The 11476-nt window shown below is 42.3% G+C and overlaps 1 protein-coding gene across 1 annotated transcript in view; it reads left to right on the plus strand.

Moving 5' to 3' along the window:
• The window catches only part of LOC124803344 (transmembrane protein 26), a 109133-nt gene extending 98969 nt beyond the window's left edge, over nucleotides 1-10164 (plus strand). Inside the window, exon 7 of the mRNA XM_047264530.1 lies at nucleotides 10026-10164. Coding sequence (XP_047120486.1) covers nucleotides 10026-10164 — 139 coding nt within the window. The remainder of the gene's footprint in view (nucleotides 1-10025) is intronic.
• The last annotated feature ends 1312 nt before the right edge of the window (nucleotides 10165-11476 follow it).

The following is an 11476-nucleotide window of genomic DNA, read 5'->3' on the forward strand; positions in this document are numbered from 1 at the left end:
CATCCCAACTCGCGTATCATATCTGCCACACTCTCTCCCCTATTACGTGATAATACAAAACGAGCTGCGCTTTTTTGCACCCTTTCGATGTCCTTCAATCCCACCTGGTAAGGATCCCACACCGCGCAGCAATATTCTAACAGAGGACGAAAAAGTGTAGTGTAAGCTGTCTCTTTAGTTGACTTGTTGCATCTTCTAAGTGTCCTGCCAATGAAACGCAACCTTTGGCTCGCCTTCCCCACAATATTATCTATGTGGTCTTTCCAACTGAAGTTGTTCGTAATTTTAACACCCAGGTACTTAGTTGAATTGACAGCCTTAAGAACTGTACTATTTATCGAGTAATCGAATTCCAACGGATTTCTTTTGGAACTCATGTGGATCACCTCACACTTTTCGTTATTTAGCGTCAACTACCACCTACCACGTGCCACACCATACAGCAATCTTTTGTAAATCGCTTTGCAACTGATACTGGTCTTCGGATGACCTTACTAGACGGTAAATTACAGCATCATCTGCGAACAACCTAAGAGAACTGCTCAGATTGTCACCCAGGTCATTTATATACATCAGGAACAGCAGAGGTCCCAGGACGCTTCCCTGGGGAACACCTGATATCACTTCAGTTTTACTCGATGATTTGCCGTCTATTACTACGAACTGCGACCTTCCTGACAGGAAATCACGAATACAGTCGCACAACTGAGACGATACCCCATAGGCTCGCTGCTTGATTAGAAGTCGCTTGTGAGGAAAGCGAAAGCCGCAATGACGTAGCTACTATAAAGACTACTGCAGATTCCTCACGCAAACTAGTTTTTATTGTTGAAAAGACTCACTTATATACTATAACAATGGGTGTGTGTATATGTATGTAAGTTCCATATTGAATTGCTGTAAGGGTAAAAACCATCTACGTGTCAAAGAAATTGCGGTAGGAGTGAAAACGCAGTTTTGTTCGCCAATAGCCACACTTAATTCATCCAGTTTTTGAATGAGAGCATTCAGTGACTTGCAACAAACTTTACTATAATTTCAAATCTTTAAGAAACATTTATCTCTGACATCCCGGACAAAAAGCAGAAAGGAAGAAAATTTATCCCTTACTACATTTTCGCTGTTAATGTAGTAAAATTGCTGCATGAAGAATGACGTTTCAGTTTATTTACTGGTAACTCTATTCACATTTCACAGACAATACACACATATATCACTGGCTGTACAGCACATAGTTCAACAGATACGTCGTCATAAACATTGAGCTGCGCCAAAATGAAAATGAAGGGCGAAATTTGGTAGAGATAGAGGTGAAACACGTGTCCAAATACTTCAGATAAGTTAAACGTAAGTGAAATGTATTTGACATGCGTGTATGCAGACAAAGCAACGGGTAAAAAGCTTATCCAAAAACACGGAAGTGATTTGAACCAAATTCGCTTCACGTATTAGTTACGATCTGGAAAAAAAAAAAAATTTGCTGTGGGGGAAGCGTGATAACTTGGAGACAGAAAGGGAGGGGGTGGAGGAGGAGACGGATGGACAGCAAGAGGGAATGAGAAGGTGGACACAGATAGGGATGATTAGGAGATGGACAGAGATAGCGAGAGGGAGAAGATGATACAGACAGGGAGAGAAGAGGAGGAAATGGACATAGAAAGGGAAAAGGTTGGTATGGACATGGAGAGGGGAGGAGGGAATGGACTAATAGAAGACGGGGATAAATATACACACGGGCAATACTGCGTACTCAGCTAGTTAAGGTGTAAATCCACTCGAGTTAAAAATGACGGGTTAGGAGAAAGGAAGAAAGTGGTAAGAATCTCAGACACTAGAAAACATAAAGCAAAATGAAATGAGTTTTATTACACGCCATTTAGAAAAATCTGGCGTTATAGACGTTCTAATGTGAGACCATAAAAATAGGAAAGGATACTGAAGGAGATTATGACCTGTGACTAAAAACTTTATTTTTATTCTTTCGATTAATCGGCAACGTACTCTTGCTATATACTGCTTGTTTTTGGTGCCGTGCCTACGTCCTGCATAAATTCTTTTGCGTCTAGTCTAGTTTACGTCAGTCCCTACAATTTTACCACTCAGCCGATCCCACGTGCGCCAAATTAACTGGTACTAGACACTGCACAAGTGACTGACATAAAAAAACATCATTACCCCTGTATTATTTTACGAGCCCGCATCTTGTGGTCGTGCGGTAGCGTTCTCGCTTCCCACGCCCGGTTTCCCGGGTTCGATTCCCGGCGGGGTCAGGGATTTTCTCTGCCTCGTGATGGCTGGGTGTTGTGTGATGTCCTTAGGTTAGTTAGGTTTAAGTAGTTCTAACTTCTAGGGGACTGATGACCGTAGATGTTAAGTCCCATAGTGCTCAGAGCCATTTGACCCATTTTTTTGTTATTTTACGCAGCTGTCACGTATGAACGTCAGCTAATTACTGTTGCAGATTTAATATGTACTGCTGATTATTTCTCTGCTTGATCGTCGACAAACATTTATTTTGAGAGTACACATATATTACTTGCTCCAGCAATAATATCGCGTCTGGTGGCAGCAAAGTTTTAAATCGCTGCGCTCTTGTTATTACAATTCCACACCAGCGAACCTCTGACCTTATTTCTCTGTACGTTACACAGTCTAATTAAACTGTGGTACGTAACGAAATTAAAAAAAATCTGCACCCCTTTAGTTTTAATCTGAATATTACTCACCTGACTATTCTTTTCGTAAACTGATGACGTATATTTGATTACGCCTGAGAAACATCACGAGCTGCTTTACGAAGAATTGGTAAATGGCGTTGAATATTAAAACGTTTTACATTTAAAACCACGAACATGGATATTCAGCCTGCTCTTTTTTCTATCTTTTTCACTTCCTTTGATTCAACAAGATTGTAGCGGGCAAGCAAATTCCTTTCTTTATAACGCTGTAACCATATTGGCTCAAAATTACAATAACGAAAAACACTTTTTCTTTTACTTTCCGTTGAACTATTCGTATGAGTCAAAAATAATATCAGCCCACGTATTTTAAAACTCAATAGGCATCCGAGGTTGCTAACTACTTACTGAAAAGTCAGTATCTTTAATGTTAAACAACTCATTTGTTATAGCCGTTTTATACAGTCGTGGTATAGCCTACCGTTATGAGCAACTTAAATACTTCATTCCGACGGATGCCCACAGCCTTTGCCTAGTATTTCCCGTACAAAATAACGAACTCTGAACAACTTTTACTGGAAGGCAGTACTTTTAATATACCAGTTAAAGTACACTTCCACTACAGGAGCGATCTTTCTACCCTAACCTCTTCCCACGAATACAATTACACACATTACAAAGCTCAGAAGCTACTCCCTATAATTCGGAATAGACGAAGTGTTGTATTTGTGACATACATTACCAGAAAATGCTATATAACTAACTCTCGCCGAGTTCAGAATTTTGTGGATTTAAGACAACACGCCACGACCATAGGCTTCGACCAACTCTTACTATCTCAACACAGGGTGTGTTAGGAGGAATGTTCATTATTCAGGGATGTGACAGGATTGATCATTCGGAACAAAAAAAATGTAGTTAACGTAGGCTGTAAAACGTATACCTCAAGAACTACCAGCACTCATTTAGTCGAAGAGAGATGTTTCTCAATAGTGAATATAAACAACTGTTCATAGCTCTTAAGATAAGCATCTTAGAGTCCATGTGTACTAGACAGTTTTGCTTCAAGTGATCGCTCATTTCATGACCCTGAATATTGAGCATTATTCCTGAAACAATCTGTATATCAAATTCAACAACACTCCGACCCCCTAACAACAATGCATTTAAATTCATTGCAGACTGGCCGGATAGCTATGTGTAATCTAGTAATTCTAAGATTTTCAAGCCAGGAGTCGCATCCATCAACAAACAATGTGCAATATTACTGGAATATAAGTTTATAACCTAAAAATTGTAACTGTGTTTCTTGTACATTTTTTGTCGATGTATGCGACTCTCGGCTTGAACTTCTTAGAAACAGTCGACCACGTCGTGCGCAACTTCAAACACGCAAAACTTCACTCGTGCACAATGTGCTGCCGGCAAGCTGTCTGAGGCTCGACCTGTCGGAACCAATCGGTACTTCTCGGCTCGGCTCGGCTCTGCTCGGTTCTTCCCGGTCTAGTGAGACATTTCATTTATCCGTGTGATGTGACACTTTGTTTGCTGCTGCTTACTTTGGTCGTCACAACTTTGTTCCGTTCGGCAGACTCCTGGTGTAAAGGCTGTTTATACATCGTTCTTGGTATAAAGGAAGTTCGTAGGTCCAATGGCTGTTTGCACAAAGAGTGGCGGTTTAGCGATCTAACGTGACAATCTTTTAAAAATGAAAGGGAATCGCAGAGGGGACGGATGAGAACTCGCAGTATGTATTATGTAGTCGCATAATCGAGGGTATCTCAGGATTGTCATTGAACTGCATTACTACGCTAAACAGAATTTAATTATTTAGTTGACTATGAAAGGGCTAAAAATTATAATGATCGGCAGACAATTTTTACAGGATTCAATGTTCTGTACATCAAGAAGCACTTTGTGTCAAATATGCATGCATGGAACATGTGCTGAAATTAGTGATGCGAATAGCAAATTTTGTGCAATTGCAACAGCCCTTGATGGAATTAAACGAAGGGCTTGGAGACACTATATATTATTGGAAAGTAGGTTGGTTAAGTTAAAGGACATACCTAAAGTGAATTTTCGACTTAAGACCCACTATCGTTGAATTTCAGAAGGAAAAAGGAAAGGAAGATCGAGAACCGGAGGATCTGGAATGGTATACAACACATGCATTTTAATTAGAGTTGACTGCAGACGTTCCCAGTAAGAAATTGCAAGGTGAGAAGCAACTTACTCCTGATTTCTTGGTGAAAGTGGATGTATTTTAAAAGAAAGTCGCGTTGTGGGAAGGACAAGAAACACCGTCCAATTCCCTAAGCTGACTGGCATAAGAGAAAATGGGAAGTACGAGCAGTCCACTGTGGCGTTGAAAGAACTACAGGAATAGATTTCTAAAAGTTTGTGGACATTGTCAACCTTATATCTGTTTTTGAGGTGTTCTCCGCGAACTTTCGTCACTTCAGTTGAGAGCTTCCATGTGCATTTGCAGATGGTAATGGTCGTAGCACAACGTAATTCCCGTTTAAAAGCCACTTCTACGTTAATAACCTGCAGGACATCTACACTGTTTTCCTTGCCAAGAGTTTCCACCTTTCCATGACGATGATTCAAACGTGATATCAATTTTTCAATCAAAATATGTCCGTGGAAACCATTTTCCAATTATGAAGCTGAAAAGGTCACCATTATGTGCCAATCTGAATGACGACACTCGGTCTCTGCCCTCATGCAGACAGTTTGTGGCAGATAAAAATCTTATCGTTTCTTCAGCGTGCGAAAATAAGTAAACTTTAAGAATATTTCTAGCCAACATCCAGCGTTGCGATATTTTCTTCCTCAATGATTGATTTTGAAAGAAACTAGCTGTCGTCTTGAGATCTTCTGGAAATAACACTACTGTGCATGAGCCGCACAACAAAAACGAGAGCGCGCCCAGTTTATAAAATAAGAGCGCCACATTGGCTTGTCAAATACATAAAACAGAGTAAATAAAAAGTTCATAGCACCAAGAATGTGTCCCGTAGTGGAGCCTTTCCTCACGGGTCGTAGTTCTTTTTAATTACTCTATTTCATGTATCTGACAAGCCAATGTGGCACCCTTATTTTATAAACTGGGTGTGCTGTCGTTATTGTTGTGTGATTTATGCGTGGTAATATTGTTTCCAGAAGATCTTAAGATGACAGCTACACTAATTGAAGAAGTAAAAATATTTCAACACGCAATCTTGACTGAAAAAATTCTTATTTATCACAAAATATCAGATCGCACCCGGCGACATGTGCAACTAATACATTTAATAATATTAAAAAAATTGCTTTGATTGTGAGCTAAGTTCTTGAGAAATATGAAATAAAGAACTGCTTGTCACATGTGGTGTTTACACAGATTTCTCCTTCTCCCGCACAGACAGCGTGGCTAGGAGGAGAAAGTGAGCACTCTGGCGACTGCGATTGGCATGCCTGCATGAGCACCACATGAGAGCAGAGTTCTTGGCGGTCTCTGTCGTAGAACACAGGATTTTGTCCCCAGCAAAACGCTCTCTTATCAAATGGTACGTTACCCACTGTGACGAATTCCCCCTATAAATACCTACACGGCATGCTACTTTCAATCAGTTATCCAACTGCCGTCCAATCAGAAACGTCAGCCTGTCACTTTCATTTTTCTGGAGATTTTGAAGTTGTGGAAGGACACAATAACGTACTAAACTCAGTTTTGTTAACTTGCATCTTTCTCCTGTCAGCGTTACTCCCTAGTAACAATATATCAGTTAAGGGCGCAACTGTAAGGGTGCACGATCTTTCCCGAGACACGAGAAATGTATCAAATTTCTTGTTGGATCGTACACTTACATTGGGTAGCAATCATGTTGGATTAAGACTGAATATACGAGGTGGAGTCACCTTACAACGTTAAAAAGTGATTTCTAGTCTTGTGACTGTGTGAATATTTTGGTAGTGAATTGTTTGCCTACAGCCTGTGTACACTAAACTGTTCGCAAAACGGTTGGAAACGATAGAGCATAAAAATGAATTAGCTAAATCGCTAAAATACGATAAATAAATAAACAAAAATCTGATTATTTACAGGTCGATTCAGGACAAAGCAAGAAGAGAGGGAAAAGCAAAACGAAGTCCAGGAGCACCATGACTGAGAGGTAAGGTCGCATCTGAGTGAACTTAAGTACAGTAGTTTGGTGTGAAATATGGGTCTACAGCTTTTGTGTGATCGTTAAACATGGTAATCTCCGCTTGTGGCTTTCAAAAATGTTTATTTCAATTCAGCTTCTAGTAATTCTTATTTTCATGCAGACATCACGAAAGAAGCAGGGTGTATATATTTGTAATAGCTTTGTCGTCGTCGTCGTCGTCATCGTCGTTGTTGTCGTCGTGTTCTAGGCTGATCTATCCTGTGCAAGTCTCTCCATTCTGCATAGTTACTGCAGCCTAAATCGATTTGAAACTGCTTACTACCGTTAGGTCTTTGTCTTCTACAATTATTATTGCCCATATCTCTATCTAAATGACTATTCCTTGTTGACTTCGTGTGTATCCTATGTGCTGTTCCCTTCTTCTAGTCTTACCGACTTAATTCAGCACCTCTTCGTTGGTTATTCTATCTACCTCCCTAAGTGATATGTTTCCTACTTCAGACTTGACAGGCACAATGCTTTCCACAGTGGAAGCTAGCAACGCAGTCGACACACAGTGCCTGGCTGCCATTGGTGCCTTGCTGGCAGGATCAGACCAGCAAGCTCATTGTCAGGAGCGACGTAAGCCGCTATTAACCTGTTGACTGCTGTGCAATAGTTACCTCGTCATGTTCTGCCGCCTCCCAGGAGCTGAGGGCGTGTTTAAACGGGGCCTCTAGGTATTCTTTATGGGCTGTTGACGTATTTACGCGTCCAACTCCGCCGACTCTCTCACTGGTTTGGATGAGTTACTTCCCTATATCGGCAACTAAAAACGTTTAGAGTATTTATCGTATATGACTCTTTGAGTGGTATCGTTTGCAAAAATCCTCGTACGAAATATGACGATTGTTACGACAGCATGATTCCCGATGCGCATAGGTGAAATCGGGCCTGCCGCGCTCGATCGTCCAGCGTATATAAAAATCAATACATAGTGAACGAAATAAGATATCGTTCTGCTCTCAATTTTAAATAAAATTCCACTATCTGTTATCCACACACAGCAATGTATGAGCTAAAATCAACCATATTCAACGTTTACACAATGCGTTTTTACCACTGCAATCTCTCTGATTTCTTGCAGTGCTTTACTTAATTTGATGCAACACAGTAATTATGACCAATAAATAATTTGAGTTCTTTATCAAGCAAAGATGCCAGACTGTAAGACGTGCAAAAATCAAATTTCTTTAGCCGAAAATTTCTCTTAAAATTAGATGAGAAGTATTTCATAGCGGCTGGGACGTCCTCTCTCAGCGCAGGCAGCAGCGTTTGGCATACAGTACAGTGATAAAGCCGTATTCAGCACGGAATGCAGAAAGCAGTTCTGTAGCATTCAAGAGGTTAAGTATGCTCTAGGAGTAGCGTTTTGGGCTAGAAATAGTTTTCCTGGTTCGATCTCAGCCGCTAATTAAGTTTAGAATAAAAATCAGCAGCAGTGGCAACCGTAGACTTCTGCTGTAAGGAGTCAGCCTTGTTCTGCCAATTGGGTTGTCAAAGAGGGCGGTGGACAGAGGTTCGGCGCACCCTCTTGCTCTTGGGGTGGCAAAAATAGAACGATCAGCAATGATCAACAGCGTGAGGATGCACAAGGCAATAGCAACCACTACATTAAAGTCATGTAAGTGTAACCACAGGTCATGTGACCTGTAATTGAATAACTGTAATGGTGATCCTTCCACTGGCAAAAGTCCATTACAATCTCCGAGAGGGGTAATACCAAGGGTGAGGTAACAATGAGAAAAATATAGAATGACCAAGAAAACGGTAACATGACCCAGCCTACAAGTCAACGAAAATAGTTCAGGTTTACCTGTACGCTAGCAGAAGATGAAGAGATGGAGGAAGTACGATGGTGTGCAAAACTTAAGGAAGAAAGTATCTTTCACATGATGTATCACTGCCAAGTGACACAGCTCAATCAAACTTGGACCATAAATAGGAAGAACTGTTACAGTACAGTACGGAAAGCAACTAAACGAAATACGCAATGAGACGAACAGAAACGACAGTATTATCACACACAATAAATAGTTACCATAAATGATAGTCACGTCATGACCCACATGGTGGTGGGTGTACTGGGATGCTGCTACATCAGGATGAGGTGCAGTTCGACTGTGGTGGTGGTGGTCGTGGTGGTGGTCGTGGTGGTGGTGGTGGTGGTGGTGGTGGTGGTCGTGGTGGTGGTGGTCGTGGTGGTGGTGGTGGTGGTGGTGGGACTGAAGTCGAATGATGGCCCATCAATAAAATACCTCTGGTTGAGAATTTCTTTATTCATAACTTAAAGTGGAGGAATCGAATCTGGATGGATGGTCAGTCGCCTTTCATGAGGTAGTGAGCCACAGTTGCAGCAGTGTACTAGCATCAGAAGGTACCGACCGTGGAGGTGACACATATGTGATGTGGCTGCCGGTGGCGTGCTGATTCAGCACTGCAAGAGAGTGCTGATGCAAGACAGCTTGGCTGTTGGTGACCGACAATGAAAAGTAATGTTGGGCCCTTGCCTGCTTCTGTAGGGGTGGCATAAAACGCACTGAAGTGAGCTGGATCAAACTGAATGACTTATGACAATGGTGTATGTCCACTCTGGATGATGGAGAACAACAACGTAGACCCACTTGGGATGTTGGACAGCAATATGCAGATACATTGCGCAGGCTCAAACCCCAGCTCACCAGGTAGGTGGCCATCAACGAAAGGTAGTCACCCAGTGGGTTACCCGATGGTACAATGGCACCTAACTGACTGTATACATACTTAATTCAAGCAGAGGCTTGCAGCTATTCACATTAAAGTCTGTCAGCAGTGGTTGGCTGCTTCATCTTGGACTACAAGTGGCCTTCTTGAGGTCAATGGCTAGTGTCAACTGCATCACTTGACACACTGTGTACAACTGAACACGTCTATTAACACTGAGACCGAGAGTCTAAATGTGTGTGTGTGTGTGTGTGTGTGTGTGTGTGTGTGTGCGCGCGCGCGAGCGCTGAAGACGATGTAGGAGGGCTGATAGCACGCAAGCTGTGATGTTGTGCAGCAGTCGCGGCAGCCGTGGGCGGCGCCGCGGAGCTACTGGCGCAGTGAAGTCGGTGGCGTCGGACGCAGAGGTGGCGCGGGTGCTGCTGGAGGAGGGGGCCCGCGCGTGACGCAGGCGGCACCGGCTGGCGCTGTGCGCGCTCGCGCTGCTCTACGCCGCCGTGCTGGCTGTCTGCATGGCGCTCGTGCACGCCGCCGTCTCTCCGGACGGACTCTTACTGCTCTCCTACACCAGGCTCAGGCCGGCAGCCTGACTCTCTGACCACTGTAGTCCCTCTTTGTCTCGATAAATATGCGGCTCCGAGTGTACAGCGGATCGCTAACGCACAGTGCAACTCATTTCAGCAGGAACCGTTTAACGTAATCTAAGGTGCTGGTGGGGAGGAGGAGATGCTACTTAAATTTTCCAATCACTGTCAGCTGCTTTCATGTATACTTACTTAGTCATTTCCAAGCATATGAGGTGGTGGCTGTTGGCTGGTACGCTATGTACTTCAAAAAGGCATCCCACATTCTTACAGGAGATAGTACCGGCCAAAAGTAAGGAAAAAAACTTGATATAAACTCATGTAAGGGAAAAAAATATTTCCTGAGATTTGGTGACGTTACAAGTGGGAATTACTTAAAACACAATACTGTCTATATTTATCAAATGTTTGATAACGAGAACACTTAGTGGCTTCCAAGAAACTTGATATGTAAGTTTATACATTTTTGGGACGCCATTAGTCTCTCAATGAAGAACCCAAATCTAATAAAAGCGGTATAATTAGCGTTTTGAGTCTTCAGCGTTGAAGGTTTTACACTCACAGCGCCAAATATTCTCATTTCTAAAGCAACTAGGCGTATGAAGTTATTTTCTACATTGTAGTTCCTTTCTTCAACGAACCGGGGCCAAGACAGCGTTGTTACTGGTATCAAAGCAACCTTTTTCACTTAAAATTGGAGAAGTAGTAGTCATAAAGAAGAGAGAGTCGTTTTCATTTTAGGAAACAATCGGGTTTTGTTGACCGTCCGTTACCTATGTCCTATCGGCTCATAGGTAACTGTTTTTATCATCAATCGACAAAACATTTCAGTAAGGTGTTTTCACAGTCAGTGCTGAGTGGTATGGGCTGTTCCTGTATTTCCATTCGGTGTTGATTGATGCTTGTCTCGTTTTGTTCTGCACCTTGATGCCGTTGTCATACATAGCATCAACACTGTCTCCCGTATCTGTTGGATACCACCACATTTTCTGTGCATCGTATGACATCACCTAATACAAACGTTTCATGGCCTCCCCATTCACAAGAAATTAAACCCTGCGATTTCTGCTTTTAGAGATGTTTAATGGCATACTTGTTGTTGTGTACGTGAGAGGAGACGCTCAACTTGCCAGCCAGACACAATAGCCACCTAGCACTGAAGCTGGCGAACACTTATGCAGTCTGGAGCCACGAAAGACAGAGGTGCTTCCCCAGCCTCCACTGTAAGACCAAACATAACGGAACAGTCGTCGACAGTTATCCATATTGTCAGAATGGGAATGAAAGCAGACGTTTGCAGATTTAAAGGCTCATTTCG

This window comes from Schistocerca piceifrons, chromosome 6 (assembly GCF_021461385.2).
Source record: "Schistocerca piceifrons isolate TAMUIC-IGC-003096 chromosome 6, iqSchPice1.1, whole genome shotgun sequence".
NCBI lineage: Eukaryota > Metazoa > Arthropoda > Insecta > Orthoptera > Acrididae > Schistocerca > Schistocerca piceifrons.